This window comes from Eumetopias jubatus, unplaced genomic scaffold, assembly GCF_037043125.1.
Source record: "Eumetopias jubatus isolate StellerSeaLion01/CBP00866 unplaced genomic scaffold, mEumJub1_p1.0 scaffold_13, whole genome shotgun sequence".
Lineage (NCBI taxonomy): Eukaryota > Metazoa > Chordata > Mammalia > Carnivora > Otariidae > Eumetopias > Eumetopias jubatus.
In genome coordinates this window covers 64,110,443-64,133,488 of record NW_028274819.1, presented here as the reverse complement: position 1 = coordinate 64,133,488, position 23,046 = coordinate 64,110,443, and the positions used below count along the sequence as shown (strand labels likewise).

General features: G+C 42.9%; 1 protein-coding gene across 1 annotated transcript in view; it reads left to right on the top strand.

Moving 5' to 3' along the window:
* RAB30 (RAB30, member RAS oncogene family) overlaps positions 1–23,046 on the top strand; it is a 78,732-nt gene that overhangs the window by 49,571 nt on the left and 6,115 nt on the right. Inside the window, exons 2-4 of the mRNA XM_028126765.2 lie at positions 12,698–12,798; positions 15,876–15,959; positions 21,837–22,020. Coding sequence (XP_027982566.1) covers positions 12,706–12,798; positions 15,876–15,959; positions 21,837–22,020 — 361 coding nt within the window. The 5' untranslated portion in view covers positions 12,698–12,705. The remainder of the gene's footprint in view (positions 1–12,697; positions 12,799–15,875; positions 15,960–21,836; positions 22,021–23,046) is intronic.

Genomic DNA, 23,046 nt, shown 5'->3' with positions numbered 1-23,046 from the left:
AAAGGAGGTTAAATATTCTGGGCCTAACGGCCAACTGGATCTGTTCCCTTCATGCTTTTTTCTGATGTGAAAGCTTGGTACATTGTTGTATTTTTTTGTTTTCAAACTCTGGTAAAATTGCTTCCAGTTTCCAACAGTGTCAGCTTTGGTAGCACAGAATTCTCCCTGCTCCTGACTTACGGTTACTGAAATAGGCCTAAGAGTCTCTGCAAGTGTTGAGGAACTTTGATCAATCCATCTGTTGTGACAATGGCGCAATAGGCCCGTTTTTTGTTTACAAATAGACATTCTGTTAGGTAGATTCTCCTGATAACGCTTGAGAATACCCACTGCTGGGTTCTCTTGCAGGTCTTATGGGAAGTTCACTGAGTTTTTAAAAAAAAATTGAAATGATTTTGTAACTGCTTTAAAGAAAACATTGACATGATTACAGTGATAAAAACCAAACCAAACCACCTAGTGCATAGGAAAAAGAGGGAGGAACACATCAAAATGCTGACAGTGATTGTGTTCCTTTCGGTAATTTATTTTCCCCTTCTCTGTGTTTTCCATGTTTTAAAAATGTGCCTCTGGTACACACAAAATGTCAAAAACTTGTAAAAAAAAAAAAAGGACAAAACTTAAAAAATAAAAAAGCTCCCTGTGTTCCCCAAATCCTAACATAACCCATTCTTCCTTTTGAAATGTCCTTGTTCACATACATGCTTATTCTTCATAGCTGCAGTCCTGAGAAATGCAGCTTTGTGTATTCTCTTTATTTTATAGCCTGTTGTCAACATTATTTCATATTTCCACATAGTTTTCATAATTGGCATTTCTAATGGCTGCCCCGCATTCCATGGTGTTGATGTTCCATATTGAACGATCCCTTGTTGGACATTTGGATTGTTTCCAGTTCTTTTAGATAAGACGTAATGAACACTTTTGTTCATTTAGCATTTTGAGTTCAGTTCTTTCCTTAAAGTAAATTCCCAGCAGTGAGCTCACTGCATGAAAGGTTTGAACTCTGCTACGGTTTTTGGTTTGTACCTATTAAGAGCCTGTTTCCTAGAAGAGCAAATTGAATGTGGATGGTCACTAGCTGTGTACGTGTGTGTCTGTCCCATGTTTCCCTCAGAGTATCGAGCCTCGATGATATTTTAATAAGGTATATTATCTCTAAATGTCATGTTTATTGAAGAAAATTTAGAGAAGATATAAATATATAAAGAAGAAAATAAGCTATCCATAATCCTACTACTCAGAGGTGAGGTAAGCATTTTAAAAATGTATTTCCTTCCAAGTATATATTTCATAATGTTACATCATGTGGCTCAAAGAAAAACCAAAACAAAAATATAACCTCTTCTCTGTCATATAGAGGTTTTACTCCTTTCTCCATTCTGGAGCCAATTCTAAGTAATACTGGAATGAACTTTCTTGGGAATAAATCTTTGTACACATCTTGGCATCATTCCTTAGGAAAATTCCCAGAAGCAGAATTGTTGGATCAAAGAGTATGGACATTGTTAAGGCTTTTGATGAATATTGAAAACTTGCTGTTGAGGAATGTTGTGCCACTTGATATACTTCACCTGTTTAGAAATTCATGGTAGTCTGGCTGGGTGACATGGAGCTTCGGGCTGGGCCTGAGCCAGCTTAGTGCGGTAGGGACAAAGGTGGTGCCAAGGAGGAATTCAAGCTACATTTCTGATAGAACCTCTGCAGGCCTTGGTGACAGATGGCTTATGGCATGCTGTGTGTGTGTGTGTGTGTGTGTGTGTGTTTTGAGGGGCCATGTTGAGGGAGAGTTTCACATAGGAATTTGCCAGGATGCAGGTAAGATAATTTACAGGGAAGCATTTGCAAACCTCCGTTGCTTTATAGATGTAAAAGCTTATTGATAGTAACAGTAACTAAGAAATCCCCTCCTCCCCCACGGGGCTGTTTCAAGGATGAAATGGCTGGTGTCTGTAAAATACATAGGCCCAACACAAATAGTCATTCTCATGAGGACCTGGCACAAACTTGAGAGCCAAACTTGGGAGAATTCCTGTATTTTATTCTCATCCATTTGAGTCCCAGACCATGTGGACACTTGCTGCCCTTTCACTTTTTCTCATGCTTCCAGTGAGGAGGGAATCTGTTTAAACAGCTGAAGGGAAGGGTCCAGCCTGGAGTGACAGTCTTCTGGCTGGGAAGGAGACACCTCTGTCCTCGAAAGGCTGTGGGTCCCCAAGGCTTGGGAAGTGCTGGAGCCCACCTGTGGGCTGCAACCCTGCCCCCTGGCTGCCTGGCAAGGCTGCTTTGTGTGCTCAGCCTGGGGGAGGAGACTGAGGATGCCGATAAGGAGGCCCTTCCGGTCCAGCCAAACAGGCACAGGAAGGCTTCTGCAGAGGAGAGATTAGACGCAGTCTCCAACTTAGAGAACACAACGGGGCGGGCATTAGAACAAACCCCCGGAGCACTTTGAGGGCGATATTGTTTATTGTTGGAGAGGGACAGTGGAGGGAGCCCAGCCTGCTTGTGCAGAAGACGGAAACAGCAAGTTGGGTCTGGAAAGACCTTTTTTAGAGCAGTTCCACAAACATGTTTTGCATAAAGAAGCTCCCGTTTTGGAAAGGGATTAATGAGTGGGAAAAGTATCTTTTCTTTTCCCTCAGGAAACAAGGTGCCAGTATTTCCTGGCGCATCTGAGACTCTTTGTCAAGCACCTGGGCCCGAGTGCTATGGTGCAAAACAAACTAGTTCTGCCTGGGGAGCTAAACGAATGGGGGACCATCTCTCCTCCTCTCACCTCTGAGGAAAATCAGATCTGTGCTCAGTGCAGGGACGCTTTCTCACTAGGGAAGGGGAAAGAGCACTATGACTTCAACAAGAGAATTCAGACATTTGCTTCGGGTAGTGCCGAGGAAATGCTGTTTCATGGATTAACTTTCATTTTCCCTACTTGCCTGGTATCCCAAATCTGTTGCGTGTTTCTGGGAAATAGGAAGATATAAAAGGTGATATATACAAAGAATAAAAGGAAATGTTTTATTGTGGAGATCTCAGGCCTATTTTATTTTTTATTTTTATTTTTACCATGTCTGAAAAAATATTCCCCGGGGCTGCTTTTGAGCTCTCTCCCACCCATGGGTCCATGGCAGCCTCCTCTGGTGTTTATGCCTGCAGCCTTGCCCAGTAGGGATTTATACTTGCAGACCTAGTTTGTCTGGGTGGCAACTCTGAGCTGGAGTCAGGGGACCCAGGTGTGTGCTCTTCTAGCTCTGTTGTTCACATGCTGCGTGGCCTGAGGCAAGTCACTCTTTTGATTTCAAATCCCATTTCTGTGAAATGGGGAGAAAAAGATAGGCTCCTCCTCCTTCCTCAGGAGGATTCTGTGTCGGAGGCAGTGAATAATTTCCGAGCTATGATTCCTGATACATATGTGGGAGAGTTTTGTTTTTACTGGTGAAATAAACAGACTATGGTTCTATCCTTTGGTTTTGGCTGCCATGCAATGGAGGCTTGGTTTTGAGGGAAGCTGGTATGAAAGAATGAGTCCGCCATGTAGGGACTTACTGGGCTGGGACATGATTTAATAGAGAAAGCTGTGGCACACACAGTGAGCTGGGAAGGGCAGCCCCACAGGCTGGTTGGGACATTCCTTCCCTGTCATGCAAGGGGGTGCAGCAGAGCAGAGAAAGAGAAAGACTGAAAGATAGAAACAGAGCACCCCAGATTTTTTTTTTTAAATAAGGACTTCTCTCACTGTATTAGGAAAACTGTCTTGCCTTGCATGCACTACCGCAGACTGAGAGGAAGATCAGAATACAATTTGTTGAGTTGGAGGTTACCCTCCTTCCTACAGCTAGATATGACAGCCTCCCCAGAAGCAAACACTGTTGCTAGTTTTCTTGTGTCTCTTTCTGGAGATATTTTATGCATATGCAGATAAAAAATTAAATGCCCCCTTTTCATACTATGCACACCATTTTCCACCTTGCTTCTTTCACTTAATGCATCTTGCAGATGTCCACAGCAGGCTGCATGGTATATTGATGTATAGTTTCCTAATATTACAACCGTTTTCCTGCTGATGGACTATTGGGTTGTTTTTCATATTGGTTAGTACAGACGTTGTTGTAATGAATATCCTACTACATGTGTCTTTGTGCATGTGTATTATGTAAGTGTAGGATAAATTCTGAGAATTAGAATTGCTGGGTCAGAGGGTTTGTAATAGCCTTTTTAGTTTTTAATCAATATTGCCCTCCATAGAGGTTGCATTGATTTACCTCCTACCAGTGGTATACCAGCACCCCATTTCTCCATACCCTCTCCTTCACAGAATGAACTCTGGCAATCTGAAGTGAAAAATGGCTTCTGATTTTGAATTCATTATAGTTTTCATTATAAATTATCATCTTAATTGTTTAAAATTGTAATTTATAATTATCATCTTAATTGTTTAAAATTATAATTTATAATTATAAATTATACATTGGAGTTTGAATTTACTCTCAGGAGTAAAGCTGATCATTTAAAAATATATATAAATGCTATTTTTATTCCCTTTCTTATAAACTATCTGCTCATGTCCTTTGTCCATTTTTTTCTATTGACTTATTCAATTTTTCTTATTTTTTTTTTAAAGATTTTATTTATTTGACAGAGAGAGCACAAGCAGAGGGAGAGAGAGGGAGCAGCAGGCTCCCCGCTGAGCAAAGAGCCCGATGTGGGACTCAATCCCAGGACCCTGGAATCATGACCCAGGCTGAAGGCAGCCGCTTAACCAACTGAGCCACCCAGGCGTCTCTCAATTTTTCTTATTGATTTGTAGGAACCCTTTAAGCATGTAAGGAAATTAGCCCTTAGTTATATGTATTTCAGATATTTTAATCAGTTCATCTTTTCTTGTTCTGCCATGCAGAGTTTTTAAAAATTTATTTAGTCAAATTTGTCAATCTCTTTATTTTATGGCCTTGATTTTGAGTAATTCTTAGAAAGTCTTCCCCACTTTAAGATTTTATATAGACCCTGCTTTCTTCTAGTACTCTTATGTTTTCATTTTTCAAAATCCAAATCTTTAATCCATCTGGAATTTATTTTAGTATAAGGAGTGAGATAGAGTTCCAACTTGATTTTTTCCCAGAAAGATGTGTGGGTTTTGAATCCTGGCAGTTTTGCTCATTAGCTGTGTAATTTTGATGGAAGCTTACAGTGTCCTTTTCTGTAAGCTGGAGATAATAATAACAGTACCCACCTCCCAGGATTGTTGTGAAGTTTGAATGAGCACAGACATGAAGAAGAGCCCCTGGCACATAATAAGCATTGAGTAAGCGTCAGTTATGATTACTGGTATTAACAATGATAGAATGTAAATTCCTTACATCCTCGGTGGCTAGGATGGAGAGGCCACGTTGCACCTCACTAGTGTGGGACTTAGGGTGACACTTCATTACCTCAACTCTCAGTTTCCTCTCTTGCATAATGAATGATAAGAAGCAGCTCATGAGATTGTCAGCAGGTGCAGATGAGATCATGTCTGTGACCACATTTTGTGCACGGTAAAGGTCTGGGTCAGAATGCTGGAGACAATGGCCTGCTGAATGAGGAGCAGCCATGGCACAGGTGGGTGTTTGACATCCCTGGCCAAAGAGAATAATTAAATTGCAATAACATGAAATTAGCAGCTTATGTAAAGCAAGTGAGCTTGCAGCAGTTGATTATAGTAATGTTTAGTAATTGCCTCCTAGTAATTAAGCACTAATGAGCTTCCTGAGACAGAGCCTTGTTAGAGTGAAAGATCAAACACTTTGAATTCAGTGTCTACTTGAACGTGGCCCTGGAATATGCTGACACAAGTGTCTTGTTGAAGCGTGGTCCTTGTCCTTAAGGACAGTCGGGGCAGCAGATGGGTAGAGCACATCCCCCTCCACCAGGCAGGTGCTCATGTGGAGATGGATGTAGAGGAAAGGCCACAGTGCTCTGAGACTGTCCAGAAGGGAGAGACTTCCCTGCAGAACCCTGTTCTATGCAAGTCTGAGCCTGGTCCCTGGAGTCTGGCCTAGATTCTAAAGTACCCAAGCTCAGTAATGCGTTCTGCAAATGTTACTTGTTGCCCTTTTTTATTCCTCCATTTGCGGTTTTGGATTCATCAGGCATATCTTGTTTCTCATGCCCTGCCCGTCTCCCTCCACAACTTCTGGGTAGGAGTGAGATTGTGTTTAGGGCCTCTGGTTGTAGTAGATCTGACAACTCAGATTTTCTCTGGGAAGGATTGCCCAGTAAATTTGAATTTCAGATAAACAACTAATTACTTTTTAGTGTAAGTATATCCCATGCAATATTTGGGTTATACTTACATACTAAAAATTATTCATATGTCCCATGCAATATTTGGAGCAAACTTATAATATTAAAATGTATTTGTTGCTATCTGAAATTGAAATTTGTCTGAGTGTCCTCTTTCTCCGTTCCCCTTCCTTTTTCCTTCCTTTCCCTTCTCTTTATTTTCTTTTCTTTCATGTAGCAACCCTACCTGGGTGCCAACCCTGATTTCAAGTGCTATAAAATAACATTTACTATACTGATGTTTCATGAAGCCCTAGGAGCTAGAGACTTTTTTAAGAGGTGTGATATAAGACAAGAATTCTCAGCTGAAATCACATTTGGTAAATCCTAGGTTAAACAAAGCCAGTTTTCTTCATTATGGGAATTTTTTGGACTTCTAAGTCTTTAAGATTGGGTTATAGTATTTAGTATTTCTTGAAGTTATATCACTATGAAGCTATCCTCTTGCCACCCCTTTCTTGAGTATTAGGGTCATAGGAGCAAATGTTGAAGGAATGCTGAGGGTCTTTGGTAATCAGTTCTGTTGATAGACCATGAGTTTTGATTTTTGGGTTTGGGGAAAATACCACTCTATAGAAAACAAAAAAAACTTGTATAATGTTATAATTGTTTTTGTTTTTAAAATCCATACATTGAAAAGTCTACACACATACAGGTGAGTGTATATAAACAAAAAAACCTAGAAGGATGTATACCAAAATGTTAACTGTAATTATCCCCAGGAGGGGATTTGCTTAGGGAAAGAGATTATAAATGATTTTCTCTTTCTTTTTGTTTGGCTGCATTTTCTACAATCAGTATATATATAACTCTTGTCATATATGACTTGTCAAATATGACATTTGATTATTTTTTTAAATGTCACTTTCCATGTATTATCTTATTTGCTTCTGAAGCAGCTCAGTGATAATAGATTCTATTATCCCCATTTTATGGATGAGGAAACTTGATACAGCTCTCCAGCAGACCCAGGTCTCTCTCTCTCTCTCTTTTTTTTTTAAAGATTTATTTATTTATTTGAGAGAGAGAGAGAGAGACAGAGTGGGGGAGGGAGAGGGAGAGAATCCTCAAGCAGACTCCCTACTGAGGGGAGCCCGATGTGGGGCTCAATGTGGGGCTCCATCCCACGACCCATGAGACCATGACCTGAGCCCAAACCAAGAGTTGGACGCTCAACTGACTGAGCCACCCAGGCGCCCCCAACCCAGGTCACCTGATGTCAGTACCCATGCTGCCTCTTTGGTAGGAGAGAATGGTAGCACACGTTGTCCTTAGAAGGACCATGGGGCCTATTCACCCAGCCCCTTCCATTTACTGTTCAAGGTTGAGACCCTGAAAGGAAAAAGGATTTAGTGAGGACACATGGTTTTTGAACAAGGACAAGTCCCCAGAATATAATTTTCTGGAGCAGGGCTGGGGGAGGGGATCAGGCCTCTGTTCGCCAGAATCCTTGAGTTTATCTGTTATACTGAGCCCTGAACGGCGAGGGGAAAAGTGTACTGATGTGCAACAGTGAATACAGTGTCATTTTTTTTAAAAGGTCACTTTGATAAATGGTTTATATTGCAAAAATCACATTGTTTTAGAATTTTTTTTCTTTTCATAGTATATCTTCTTTCCTATATCTTTTCTAAACTCATTTTTTTTCTTTTTCTTTTCTTTTCTTTTTTTTTAGGGGAGGGAGGGGCTGAGGGAGAGGGAGAGAGAGAATCCCAAGCAGGATCCATGCCCAGTGCCAAGCCCAACGCAGGGCTTCATCTCCAGACCTTGAGATCATGACCTGAGCCAAAACCAAGAGTTGGACGCTTAACCAACTGAGCCACCCAGGTGCCCCCCTAAACTCAGTCTTTTCTTTTCCTCATCTATTTTTCCTTTTTTGAATTGTATTCATATGTCCATTTATTTTGAGCTATTGTGGTAATTCTGAAATTTGGGGTTTTGCTGGTTCATCTGAGTAGTCTTCCTGTTTATTGACCTTGGGCCCAGTACTTAGTTACATGAATGAATGAATGATGGGAGTGGTATTTGGGGGAAAGTCAGCGTCCAGCTCCTAAAAGAGACCTGGACTTGGAGGGCACAATGAGGAGGAGCAGTGCTTGTATGATCTGGAATCAGTGTGTGGCCCTATCAGTGCGGGTATGCTGCTTCATGAGGAGGGAGATTCTAGAATATTGCAGCTCACAGGGCCTGGGGATTCCATTCAACTGTGCCTCCAGCTCTTAAGACAGGTACAGCAGTACTGACTACCATCGGGCAGGGGACAGTAGCAGCCTATTTCAGGAGGAGCCAGGCGTTGGAGTCAGACGGATCTGGGTTCGAATCCTGGTCCTAAGACTAACTAGCTGTGTGACTTCAGGATAACCTCTCTGTGCCTCAGTTTCCTCTTCTGTAAGCTGGGGATGATGATGGTAATAATACCTACCCCATAGGGTTGTTGTTGAGAATTAAATGAGTACATGCAGAAGAGTGCCTGGCACATTATAAGCATTGAATAAGTGTCAGTGATTACTATTATTAACAATGATAGAATATAAAATCCCTAGAATAGTGCTTGGTCAGTAGCATATCTTATGACATGTTTGCTCCCCAGACAAGGTGTGACTTTTGTTGTCAGCTTAGCATGTCACTACCTGATTCTGAATGGTTTCCCCCTCCTGGGATGCTGTCTTATCCCATGGTTATTGGTGATGCCTGAGCTGTTACCTTACTTCCCGATCAGAAAGCCTTCCTCAGAGCATAGTTTTCAGAGAATCTTGTGAGCTTTTCACAGAACCATGTGTTTTCTATTAGAAACAGAACAATAACCACCACAGGTAACCCAGAGTTTACAGTCCAGCCTTAGTCACAGACGGCCTGCATTTTTAAAGAGACCAAACATTTTCCCCAGAGGTTTATTAAACACACACACACACACACACACACACACACACACACACACACACACAGAAACAAAAAAGCCCAAAACATTCAACAGAGCATTATAAAGTAATTTCTTAGAGAAAGGAGGAGGGCCTTACCTTGTCTCCTGTGGCTCTCTCTCTCCAGGTGGTATCCACATGAGACCTGACTGTGAGCACGGACTCAGACCGAGTAACTCTTCCCCTTTTCCTGAAGGTGCAGAATTCGGGCACTGTAAACTGCTTAGGAGCCCTGTTTCTCAGGCCTTTCTTTTTGGACATTCTCCTCCGAATGCTCTGCTTTATGTCTTTGACTTCTGCCAAAGATGGAGGAGTAAATGTGTGGCAAACAACCTAAGCACAGAAGGATGCTGTCCAGGCCTATGCTTCCCGTGTTCACTGGCTAATGACACCTGTGAGTTGTGGTCCATGTGGGGCCCCCAGAGCCTCGCGTCCTCCTGCTTATCCTTTTCCCTTTCCCTGAGTTTTATTTTCTTTTCACTTTTAACAGATTTCTTGAATTTTAGTTAACATACCACGTCCCTGGGTTTTCATCCGGAATCTGTCCTTGATTCTTATTTAAACTACTACAGTGTGGTGGAAAGAGTTTTGGATGTGAAGCCAGAGGGGAAGAGAAAAAGGAAATCACATTTTATTGAATGCTTGCCCTTTATCATTCAATTCATCAGATTTTTCTTAAGTGCCTGCTGCAAGCCAGGCATTGGGAAAGGTATCACAGGTAGTGTGTCAAGGACGTCCACTGGGGCTGGACCTAGGCTACGTGCGTTTGAATTTCAGCTCCACCAGTTAAGTGGAACCTTAATGACTTCTTATTTAACTTCTCCTGTGCCTCAGTATCCCTATATATCACATTAGGATGCTAATAGTGTCCGCCTATTAGGAGTGTTGTGAGGATTAAATGAGTTAATAATGTAGAATGAGATGATGATGATGATGATGATGATAGTGGCAAGGATGACAGTGACTATAATGGGGAGGGGTTAGGATGGGGACTCAACCAGATAGACACATCATTGCTTCCATGCTGCTTACAGTCATGCACGTGTGTGTGTGTGTGTGTGTGTGTGTGTGTGTGTGTGTGTGTGTGTGTGGGATGGAGATGCTGAGGGATGGACTTGGAGCATAAGACAGCTGTCAATAAATAAGTACAGTAAAACATGCTGAGTATGACTATAGGATGGGGAAGGGTATCATGTGAGCTTATAGAAGGGGTCGGCCTCCCCCCAGGTCAAAGAAGCATACTAGAGAGTGATGTTTAAGTGAAATTGAAAGAACTCAAAGTTAGCTGGGCTGGAGGTGGTGAGGGGAGGTTGTGTCCTGTGTTCTGGGCAGAAGGAACAGTATTTGTGAAAGTCTGAAGGGGAAAGCTGACCTATGGCATTTAAGGAACTAAAGAAATCCAGTGAGCCTAGAGCACAGAGTGTGAGCAGAGTGGTGAGAGGTAGGTGCCGGGAGTGAAGGCAGAAGCCAGACCATGGAAACCACTGTCATATTGAGGAGTTTGGGTGACTAAGAACCAGGTACTGTCCTTGGGAGACAGAAATCCCTTCAAGCATCACAACTCTGTGATAAAGGTGTTATTAGCCCCATTTTGTTGATGGGGAAGTTGAGACCCCCCAGAATTTTCACTTACCCAGAGGCATAGACTTAGAAGATAGTAGTGCCAGGATTTGAATCTAGGTTTCTCCAACTCCAAGGCTAGAGTTCTTTTGGTGACACCTGGCTATTAGCTTTATGACTTCAGGGTCCCCTCAGTTTACTTACCTGTAAACTAGGTAACATAGTAATAAATACCAGCCTCAGAGACTTATAAAAACAAATGGAAATATCCCTAAGGTGCCAAGTATAGTGCCTGGCGTATTAGTGAACTCAATACTGCTTATGGCCCCAGATTCTTGACTGAGAACTATTTTTCCTTCACAGTCCCAGCGAACTGAGAAAGAACCCCATGAGCTGCCACATGCATTTTGGCTTGGTTGTCAGTCATCTTTCCAAGGATAAGTTAAAACCCACACAGAAATCATCTGTCCACATAGGGATCTGCTCCCCTAGCTACTTGTCTGGTCTCCGTGCACTGGGCTTTCTTTCGATTCTGTGACCCTGCAGTCACTTGAGCTTCAGCTCTGCTGGTAGGAGTGAACCTGGGGGCTTCTTCCAGCTCTCCCAAGCACCCTTTCTCTCCTGGGCTCGCTGGTTGTCCTCCTCTTCCTCCAGAGTCCACGGGCTTGTTCTGCCTGTACCTTATGAAATGAGCTCCACTGCTGGTTTGAGTTGTATTTAACTTTGTGGTGGTTGTTTAGCTTTTCTCACATTAGTCTCCAGGGCAGAGACTGGCCCATCTCCATATTTCCTACCACGATTAGCATAGTACTATAGTAGGTACTCAAGAGATAATACTAGTTTTCACCAGGATGGAGCTTTGTGGATACCAAGGCTCTTTTGTACAGTTTTTAAAAAAGTCTTTACAACTGTTCTCTGAGGTAGAGCATGTGGTATTCTTTTTAGCACAATTGGAGAAACTAAGACCTACGCTTCAGCAGTAGGCCTATTAATTAACTCTTTAATTCTACAGAGTACACATTTGCTAAATATAACTGTCCCGTGTGTGGGCTAGGAAAATAGAGCCGAAAAATATAATCCCTTCCCTCAAGGATGAGGCAGACCTTTGAAGTTTTAGGACAGAGGAATGATGAGAGTGTTTCACTTTATTTGGGGAAGAGCAGTGGAAAAGTCAGAGAGAAAGAGATGCTTGCATTGGGCCTTACAGGATTGACTTGGTGGCACAGAAGGGGTGGGAGGGAGGGCCTCCTGGGCAGAGGACGTGACACATGCCACAGCCCATAGGAATGAGCAGACAGGCACTTGGGGAGGTGCTGCAGCGTCAGCCTGGCTGGCAGAAGGTGTATAGCCGCGGGCTGGTGGTAAGGGGAAGATGGCCATTACTCCCACCGTTAGGACCCCAAGACGCCCAGGACTTGCAGGGGACTGAAAGGTTTCTTCCTAGTTCCTTCCCCTTCGTTCAGTCTCCCGGTCCCTTGGCATACACTGTACGCAAATAAACGGCCTTGAAGCTTTGGATGGGCTCCCCCTTTGTTCCTGCTTCCTTGCACCCCCAGCTTGTCTGCACATAGGCCCTATGTAATCTCCTTTCCATGCTGAAAGAAAACAGATCTTAACCACAGAAGTGACCTGATGACTTAGAAGAATAAATGTTACCAGGTGAAAGGACATTTGTGTCATATACTCTGTGTGGCATGAGGTGACTGGGAAGGAGTAAAGTTCATCTGTGACCAAACACCTGTGTTCCTCTCTCAGTGTCGAGATCACCAGAGGGAAGCATTAAATTGCTCTTCACATGAGTCAGATCTGTTGTTCCTGAGGAGACAACGCTGGTGCAGCTTGAGCGCTGTGGGCAAGTCTGACCAGGCCCCATCTCACTCTTGCCTGTGTTTGCCTTGCAGCTGTGTAAATGAGTATGGAAGATTATGATTTCCTGTTTAAAATTGTTTTAATTGGCAATGCTGGTGTGGGAAAGACTTGCCTAGTCCGACGATTCACTCAGGTAAGAGAACTTGGAAGTCTGGGTTTGGGTTTCTCAGTCTAACCTGTGGGGTTAGGTGAGCGTAAGAGAATGGAGGACTGGTCCCAGCGCTGGCCTCTCAGCTGCTGGTTCTTAATGTGCCCTTTGGAGTGTGCTGGCTTTATAGCCTAAGCTAGAGATTTTTCAGCCATCTCCAGGGAGTCTGGCTGTGGGGGTCACCACCAAGCCTCCCCCATCTTGTGTTGCTTCCTTTATGAAAGGAGCAAATGGTTTTGCTTTCAGTGTATACTATCAAAAACAGATTATTAGATTAAAATTGATTATCAGTCAATAATCTAAAGGTGTTAACAAATGAATCTGGACTTCAGACTAAACCTAAATATTAATTTTTTTAAGAAACTCAAATACAAATTAAACCAATCAAACTTCCTGCCTATGCCCTCTCACATCCTCCTAGGCAGCTGAGTGAGTCGTTCTGGTTTAGAACCAAATATGCTGATGTTTTTAAGTCTATTAAATGGGAATGAAACGAGAACAGTGAAGGACTATCTGGATGAAATTAAATGTTCCCTCTGGACTGAGTCCTTATCGTATGATCTAAGTACAAGTCCCCTTTGGGGCTGCCCTTTTGAGAATTACTGCCAGAGATCCAGAGATTATATGCCTGTTTTTATACAGAAATGAGTGAGAAATCATTCTGAAGTTGACCTTCTTTTGTGTTTTCCCTGGAAAAATATGAATGGCATCCTTTTCAGGATTATCATGCATGCATCTTACATTTTCATAAAGTGCTAGTTGGGAACGCTGAGACTAGCCCCGCTAAGGCATAAGACGGCCGGGTGCTGTGGAAAGAGTACTAGCTGGAGTGTGGAGACTTGGGTCCTGGTTCCAGCTCTGCCCTGGCTCATCCTGTGAACCTGGGTTCCATTCCCTCCCCTGTCTGGCCTCCCTGCCTCCCTGCCACACAGGAGAGGCTTGGTGACCTGCAAAGCTACTTCTAACACTGACAGTCTGTGGTTCTGTGCAAAACTGGACACGATAATACAGGCCACTTTAGGGCAGAGAGTCACCTTTGGAAATGCCAGGGTTTTTCCCAGGGTAAACGAACTCAGAAGAGAGCTTGTGCTTTTTACTAAGCCTGGGCCTGGAGAAATCAAAAGTAAGAAGCTACCAGGCATCCGCTTTTAGTCAGCCGCCATGCCGTGATACTGGAAACTCCAGCTGGTTTTACTTCCACCTAGCAGTAATCTTTTCTGCTTTTGGCAGGAAGACAAGCCTGCAGAGACGTGGAGGAGTTTTTAGTCTCTTTATCAAAAGTTCCCTTGACCTTGTCTTATTATTTAAGGAAAGATCCCTTAGAGATTACTCAGTCTACTCCTCCCGTTATATAGATGCAAAATTGAGGTCTACAGGGACAAAATGACTTCTTAGCATCGCACATCCTGTTAGTGGCGAGGCTAGGATTAGAACCCACGTCTCCTGGTTCTTAGCCTGATCATTTTTATTTTTGGTGGCCTAACCTCTGAGACCATAGGAATCTGGCTTTTCTCTTTAAAAAAATAAACTTTGTCATTAAAGGTAAATGACAAAAATGCTTCCATTTTTGAAGACTAATTTCTACCAATAAGCACACCACCCCTTTCTTTTCTACTTTTTACCCCTCCCAGCCCCTTACCTCCCCCCAAAAGTCACATTCCCTAGACAGTATTATGTTTGGTTTTGTTATTTAGCAGGCAGTTAAAATGAATTGGATTCAGCTGTTTTTGAGGCATGAGGAGTTGGGGAACAAAATGATGAGGGAGACATTGGGAAGGATTTGTTTTATTTTTTGGCATTTATTAGACTGCAAAACAGCTGGAGTGATAAACTCGAAACTTGGCAGCCTTGTGTTCGAGCCAAACCAAAATAGAGGAAAATTGATTCAATATTTTTTTACGTACAGTTATGAATGTTTATATTTACATCTTTTGCGGACATGCAGTGGAATATTTTCTGTGGGTTTGAAGCTCAGTCTTTTAAGTTCAAACTTTAATTAAAGAACTCTCTTGTTAGGGAACAGACTTAGTTAAAGATGCCCCAATCTTAGCCGCCAGAGCTAATAGAGTCCATTTTACTTTAATTTCTGGCAATTCTGGAATATCAGTGAGGAGGGAATAGAAACTAGGTAAAGAACTCTTCCTTATTAGAATTCCTTCCTACCTCCAGGTCTTTCCCTAAGCCTCCAGGAAATATTATATACCAGTAACCTACATTATACATGTAATCTTGCTAAAATCCTATCTTTCTAGCTCAGCATCCAGTTTGAGGTACAGCTTTGTTTTCTTTTGTTTTCTTTTGAAATGCTCATTGAATTCGAGGCCCAGAGAGGGGGACTGATTTGCCTGAGGCCACACAGAGATCCTCCAGCCTCCTGATTTAGTGCTGTTCCCACTTGACTTTCTCCCGAATGATTTTATTTTCTTCCATGATCTTTCCAGGGTCAAGGGCCCCGATTTCATGTAATTACATATGTGTGGTACATTGCACTGAGGGAAATAGTTCTCACCCTCAGAGCAGGGGGAAATTCAAAAGCTTCACTGCCTCGCTCATGTTTCCTGTAGCATGTTCTTGTTTGTTCGTGTCAGTGGTCCACTCCCATGGCTGTCCATGCCCTAGACGGATAACCAGTTTTAATCTTCCTGGATTGTACCTCTCTGGGAGCACCTATCCATTTTGCTCCTCTTCTAACAATCCTGATCTCATCCCTGCGGCTTCCTGCTCCTCGGTCTTATCCTTGTGTCTGAGTTCTGTTTCAGTCTTTGAAATTGGTCCCCTCGCCCTTTCCCAGTTCTCTCCCTTCACCCTCCCTGTCTTCCTCCCCCTTTCACGTCCCCCTTTCTCTCTCTTTCTTCTCTTAGCATTCCTCGCTCCTACTTTCTCCCTCCTTCCTCCTCCCCTCAAAGCATACATACAAAATTAAATTCAACACGACTCCCATGACTCTAAATCTCAACTCAGCCAAAGGAAGGGGCTGGTGGTGTGTAGTGAGCGGGGAGAAGGGAGAGAATTTCATTTAACTGAAAGATTTGCTTAATTATTTTCCTTTATGTTGTCTTTAGGGTCTTTTCCCCCCAGGACAAGGAGCCACGATTGGAGTTGATTTTATGATTAAGACGGTGGAGATTAATGGTGAAAAAGTCAAGGTAAGATGCTCAGTGCTCAATAAGGCTTTCATTGTGCTGAGAGGAAGTAGTGTTTTCATAACGCTTATTAAATCTCCTAATTGAAACCCACATTGAAAATAATACATTCAGCCATGGTGACTTATTTCCAAACAGAGTTCTTTTATTCCCTTTGTAGATGTTGCATTTATTGATGGGAAGACAGAGAAGATCTGAGGCAAGTGGGTCCTGTCTCCTATCATGTCAGAGGTGATATAAAAACAAGGAAGAAGTTTCTTTTCAAGAACTGCTGAGTTGCCAATAAGCAGTACTACGTCTTGAGAACAGTAGCCCCATGAAAGCCTACTGATTCCCACATTCGTTATGGGTCATTTGGTCATATGGGTCACTTATTGGAATTATTGTGTCTCCCACCGTATCCCCTATTTGTAACAAGGGAGAGATCCTAAATGAGAGGTCCAGGAAGGATCCATGAGCTCTCTCTTTCCCCCTGTAGCCTCTGGACAGTTTGGTACCTGTAAGAACCATGGTATGTCTGCTAACAGGAGAAGGGAGATAGTGTTTATTGAGCACCTAATATGTCAGTCACACTGCTAGGTGCTTTTATATGAGCTGTCATATTTAACTTAGTCCTCACTGTAACCCCTGTGAGGTAAATGGTAAGTTGCCTTCCTTTTATCGGTTTCAGAGAGATTGAGCCACTTCTCTATCCATGGCTACACAGTTAGGAAGGGAGGTAGGCAGGATCTGAACCAGTTTTGGGAGCAGGTGCATCCGCTTCCTCCCTGGGGTCTCCCCTGTCAGGAGAGAAGAGGGGGATGAAGGCACAGCAGGCCTGTCACTTTGAAGCAAGGACAGGAGGAAGGTGTTGGGAAGAAATATGGAATAGGACTGAATTACATGGAAGGAGGGGGGAGGGGCTGATCTTTGGCTCTGTGCTCTACCTGCCTCTCAGAGTTAGTGAAATTCCACTCTCAGATCTTTCAGAGCTGAGTCCCATGGGAAGAAGCAGTGGCCCTGGGATCAGCAGCACAGTGAAAACTGGCATCGGATTTCTAGCTGGATCCCAACCTAAGCACCCCAAGTTTAAATCCATGTCTTTTGCATCCTTCTCCTGGATGTACCTGCACTCCTGCCTTCAAATGCCTTGGGAAGGGCAGAGAAGCTCCAGTGTGCTCTTGCCACATTTCAGAGATACACCGAAAAGTGTGTAAAGTGAAGCTCCCGAGTGGGGGACAGAAGCACTCTCAGGGTCTCTTCCAGCCCTGACTCCTCAAAGTGGTTCCTTCTGCAGAGACATCCACACCAAATACAATAGTGAATGGAGAGCTAGGGGCGCTGGAAAACAAAGCAGGGTGTGAAATCCATGTCAATGCCAACCAGAAAGCTCAGAAAAATAGTGCACTGAGGTGGGGAGAAGGAGCTAGGGAGGGGGAGTAAGAAGGAGACAGGAGTGCGTGCATCCAGGAGGCATTGGCAGAGAGAGCCACTTGTAACCATGATTCCAGCAGGGTGGAGGTGATCGCCACCCCTAGGAGTTGAGTAGAGATAACTAGTGTTGCAGGCATTTTGCTTCCAGAAGTTTGGGTTTCCTAGTCATATACACATGTCTGTGTGAGTTCATTCCTTTGACCACAAGTGTTAGTGCCTCCTATATACCAGGCCCTGGGCATGAATAAGGGTGACTAAAAATGGTCCCTGCCATTAAAGAACAGGCTTATTTTTCTTTTCTGAATCCCCAGGTTCAGGGATTACATTTATTCCATTTTCTGCAAACCATAACCTCATTGTTAAGCGCTTATTACATTCAGCTAAAATCCATCTTTTCCCAACCTCCAATGCTGCCGTGAGACCCCAGGCTCCTCAGGAACCAGGTTTGTGTCTCACTCCTCTCCCCATCCACAGCACAGTTCCTGTCCTCTCACCGCTTTAGGCCTCTGGACCTTCATCTTTAAACAGGAAGGGTTGGTTAATCTCCTAAATTAATGAGTCCTAATTAATTTGCTTGAGTTTCTTTCTAGCCATGTATGTGGAACCAAGATTTAGAATGACCCTCTTTGACCCCATTAATCCAAGGGCCTCACAACACGTGGACATGTGAGGAGCAACGTCTTCAGTCTTTCTGTAGAAGAGGACAGAGCTGCCCAAGCTCCACTAGGGACACAGTTGTCTCATTGTTGTCCTTGTTCTTTAACATTTACTGAATCCCTCTTCTCGGTGATGTTTAAGTCTCTTTTTGCGAGTAGTTTGCGGGCTTTCTCAGAGTCCTGCAGAGTCAGTGGGAAAGAGAAGCTGCTGGTGGTTTGTGGAGGATCACCTGCCTGGTGAACGCCAAGGCAGCAGCGCACCCCAGGCCTCTCTCCTGACTTCTCATCGGCCCACCTTTGCCTCCCCTCTTCAGTCTGGTTCCTTTTAGGATGGCTTCCAGGATTGAAGGCAGGGAATCAAAGGTATTAGAAACATTCTTGTGGCTGTTAAGCCTCAGTGCCACGTCAGAAAAGGCAAAGTTGAGGCCCTTCTCTTAATGTGATCTGCCTTTTGAAATGACCTTGAGTACAAAATGCAATTAAAACAGATGTAGAATTTTCTCCTATCCATTTTTTTAAGTCTATCATAAATAAATGAGAAACAAGTAAAACTTTCAGCTCAGGCTACAACATTGTAACCTTAGGATATTCTTTATAATATGAATAGAAGATTTGCTGGCTGTCTTTGTAATCAAGTATATATGCAGAGATAAGGAAGTCTTGAACATATGCACATGTATTTACTCATTTGATCATCGGTCCGTCCATTCATCCATATATCCATCCTGTGGTATAGTACATGACGCGTGCCAAGCACTGTGTTAGGTAAAATATTTGCCCGCTAGGAACTCACTGTCACCAAGCTCAAATATTTTATCTGTGAAACCTTCTTTAATATCCTGCCTGTCAATCATTTAAACAGAATTATTCAGTCCTTTCTTTGTGATTCCGTTACCCTTCTTCCTTCAGCTAGCCATACTCGCATGTGTCCAGTATGTACCATGTACTCTGCTAGGAAGGCACTGGACTATAAGGTTCAGTAAGAGGCGGCCCTTGCCTTCAAAGGACTCAGTCTGGCACAGAGGTATCCCCAGTGTACCTGTGACTGCAATGCATGATCGCGACAGTGAGACAAAGGGTGTGGGCGAACAGGTAGCCCCTGCTGAAGAAGAGGACGCTTAGAAAGCCCGTGGCTGCAGCATTGAGAACATATTGACCAGCATGAGATTAAACCTAGGAGACACTCTCTCCTGCTGGTACGTCTTTATTCCAAGAACATCGCCTCTTTTATTATGGTTAGTTTACTGTGTTTGATCTCCCTGTAGACGGTGAGCTCTGTGAGATCAGGAATTGTGTTGTTTTCATCTCTGTATCCTCCCTGTGCCTAGCACAGCACTCTGCATATATTAATGACATATAAACGCTGAAAAGGAGCGAATGAGTTGCAGAGAAAATAGTGAAACCAAACTGAACGATAAAAGCAGTGGAATATGGATATTCTTTTTTTTTTAAGTTTTTTTTTTAATTTTATTTCCTTTTGAGAGAGAGAGAGAGAATGACAGAGAGAATGAGAGGGGGGAGGGGCAGAGGGAGAAGCAGACTCCCCACTGAGCAGGGAGCCCGATGCGGGACTCGATCCCAGGACTCCAGGATCATGACCTGAGCCGAAGGCAGTCGCCCAACCAACTGAGCCACCCAGGTGCCCCGAATATGGATATTCTTAAGACTCAGCTACAAGGCTAGAAACAGGCAGCCCCCTAGGAAAAATCAGCCTGTATCTTGGCAGGGCCATACAATCACTCTTCTAAAAACTATTTCAGTGGTTTTAACCTTCAGAGCTGTTCTCAAGATGTGCCAATCATGAGGATATAGTGATTTCTAATGATTGACAGTATTAAATTCAATGACAAGTGTTTTTCAAGGCTCGCTGTGGTATGAAAACAATAGTCTGTTGTTCTAAGACATATCCTGGCAGAGGGGAACCATGTCCCTAGGTTTAAAGCAGAGCAGAGAAATAGCTTTTGTCCCAGCAAAAGCCGTAACATCTGTATGGTTGCCTTCAGCACACAGACTTTCATGTACATCATAAAGAGCAGCTGCGACTTCAGATCAAAGGAGAGCCTTGTGCCACTGTTCGGGGACAGGGACCACCGGTCCCTCATTAGTCTTCTTAGCTAAACTGGTATGAACAGAGGGTGACACCAACTAACTCATCCTCTTTGGATGCAGATGTCTATTAAAATCAGGCTCTAGGGGCAAAGGCAGCATGGTGGTGGGATGCATCCTCAACTGGGAATAGAAAGCCTGGAGTCCGAGCCCCAGCCTTGTGGGTAGCCAGTTAGGAGATGGAGGGGTGGCATAAACTGGCCTACCTCCCTGGGTTGTTGTAAAGGTTAAATGAGACCCGCAATAAATATTTGAACATCTACTATCTGCCAGGCAGGCACTTTATTTGGTGCAGGGGATTCTGTGAGTAAAATGGACCACTTCCCCTACATGAAGCTTTTAGTCTAGTGAAAAAGACCGTTACCAAACATATTATTACAAATAAATGATTTACGTGTGTCAGGTACCATGAGGCAGAATTACAGGGTGGGTTGCAGAAGAGAAAATGCGGGGATGGGGAACCTGGCCTAATCTGAATGTTCCAGAAGGTTTTCCTTGAGGAAATGATGTTCTCTTAATGGGGTGAATGCATTTTGTGACATGATGTTTATGCAGTTTAGAAGGGAGCATTCTTACTATTGTTGATGTTATTTCTCAAGGCCTTCTGCATTGTTTTGCACTCAGGAGGCTCTGGAGTATGGCTCTCTGCAGTCTTCTGCTCTGTGCAGGGAAATCTGGGGAGAAGTGTTTTTTATTTTCTTCCTTATTATTAGAACCATCAGTTATTAGGTCTTAGAACTGGTAGATGACTTCAGAAAATGTGAACTTTCAGTAGGCTTGGATATTACTAATGTCTTTTTATAGAGAAACCACTGAAACCCAGAGATGAAGGGACTTGCCCACGGTCTCAGAGCTTAAAAGTGGTGGAGGGAAATTATTTTATCTGCCACGGCATTGTTCCTGTTTTCATTAACAAAGATAATATCTTAATAGATTCATTTGAATTTCGAACTGGAAAAGGTGGCTGAGGTTGGATGTTCTCGTGCTCCAGTTGCTGACTGAAATGGCAGCAATCACAGAATGACAGCTTGCTCTCTATCCCGACATTTGTAATATGTCACTGTGGTTACCAGCACGAGCTCTGGGACCACAATGCCTGGTTAAATTGGCTCTGGGACATTGAGCAACTTAATTAATCTCTCTGTGCCTCAGTTTCCTTGTGTGAGAAATGGATATAGTTATAGTACCTACTTCACTGAGTACGTTACATGTAAAATGCTTAGAGCTTGACACATAATTAATGCTCAGTAAGGTTTTTAAAAAATATTTTATTTATTTATTTATTTGAGAGAGAGAGAGAGAGAGCACAAGCCGGGGAGGAGGGGAAGGGGAGAGAGGGAGAAGCAGGCTCCTGGCTAAGCAGGGAGCCCAATGCAGGGCTCTATCCCAGGACCCTGGGATCATAACCTGAGCTGAAGGCAGTTGCTTAACTGACTGAATCACCCAGGCACCTCACAATAAGTTTTTTTTTTTAAGAATAAAAGAAATTCTTAGGTAATATAATAAAGAAAAAACCCCAAAAAACAAAGCAAGCCCCTCTCTGTAACCAGTTATACCTACCGCATTAAAAAAATTTTTTGTTTTTTGTTTTTTACGGCAGAAAATAACCATGAAATTGAGCGAGGTGTTTCCATTTCTAAACTAAAGCAAGGCAATGCTTTCTTTTCTGCTTCTCCAACCTGATCTTTGTCTTACGCCTTTACAGCTTCAGATCTGGGACACAGCAGGTCAAGAAAGATTTCGGTCCATTACCCAGAGTTATTACCGAAGCGCCAATGCCTTGATCCTCACCTATGACATAACCTGTGAGGAATCCTTCCGTTGCCTTCCTGAGTGGCTGCGGGAGATAGAACAATATGCCAGCAACAAGGTCATCACTGTGCTAGTGGGTAAGTAAGGACTAATGAGGAAGGAAATTGATTTGTGGCCATCGGAGAATTCATAATCACATAGTGCTTGTGCCTTGGTACCTTCCAATAACATAGTCTACAGCCATATAATTCATGAAATCAACATTCAGTTCTTCTGAAATTGAAGAGAAAATGAAATAGGTCATATCCCAAGGCGATGGTTTAGAAAAGTAAATTAGAAAATATTGCTGATTGATTTTTCTGTCAAGGAAGGCTCTAGGGAAGAAGGTGGACTGCCATGAAAGTTCTGTGGGCTGCTAAACATAAACATTACCCCAAAAATCTAGTTACAAAATCACAGAAACTGCTGGTCTAGAAGTAAAGCGTATCTCTTAAGTTAATAAAGAATTTATTCTTAAAGTAATTGCTTATTGCCTAAAAAAAATGGACTTCTTATATTCATGCTGACTTCAGAAATTCTAACTTCAGAAAGAATCCACTAAGGGAAATTCTGCAGTTTGTTTCAACTTGTGGGAGGGTAGAACCTCTGTTTAGTAAAGGGGTAAAGCAGAAAACAACCCATGATTTTCTGTGGTGACAAATATGCCCATTAACAATGGGATTGCAGTGACAGGATTGGATTGTTTAAAACTCCTCTAGTGTGATGAAAAGTGTTAATAACATAAGGCTGTTAAAATGTTTTCTTCCTAAAAAGGAACATTGCTGTATATTCCAGCAAGACTTGAATTTTGGAAATCCAGGTAGAGAATCTCAGAAACATTGTTAAGTCACAAATTATGGTTAACAGCAAGCTAAGTAAACACTTAGAGTAAGCATTAGAGCTAGCACCCATGTGCCAGGAATCATATTAGGAAATTTATGTGTAATGATTCCTAATTTACATATGAGGAAACCATGGCTCAGAGAGGTGAAGTTCTTTGCCCAAGTTTGCACAGCATGTAAGATCAACTCCAAACATTGTATTTGTCCAATTGTAATGTGCTGCTCTGTAACAAATTGCTGGACTTTTCTTTCAGGCTGCTGGGCTAAGTATCTGCCTCTCTA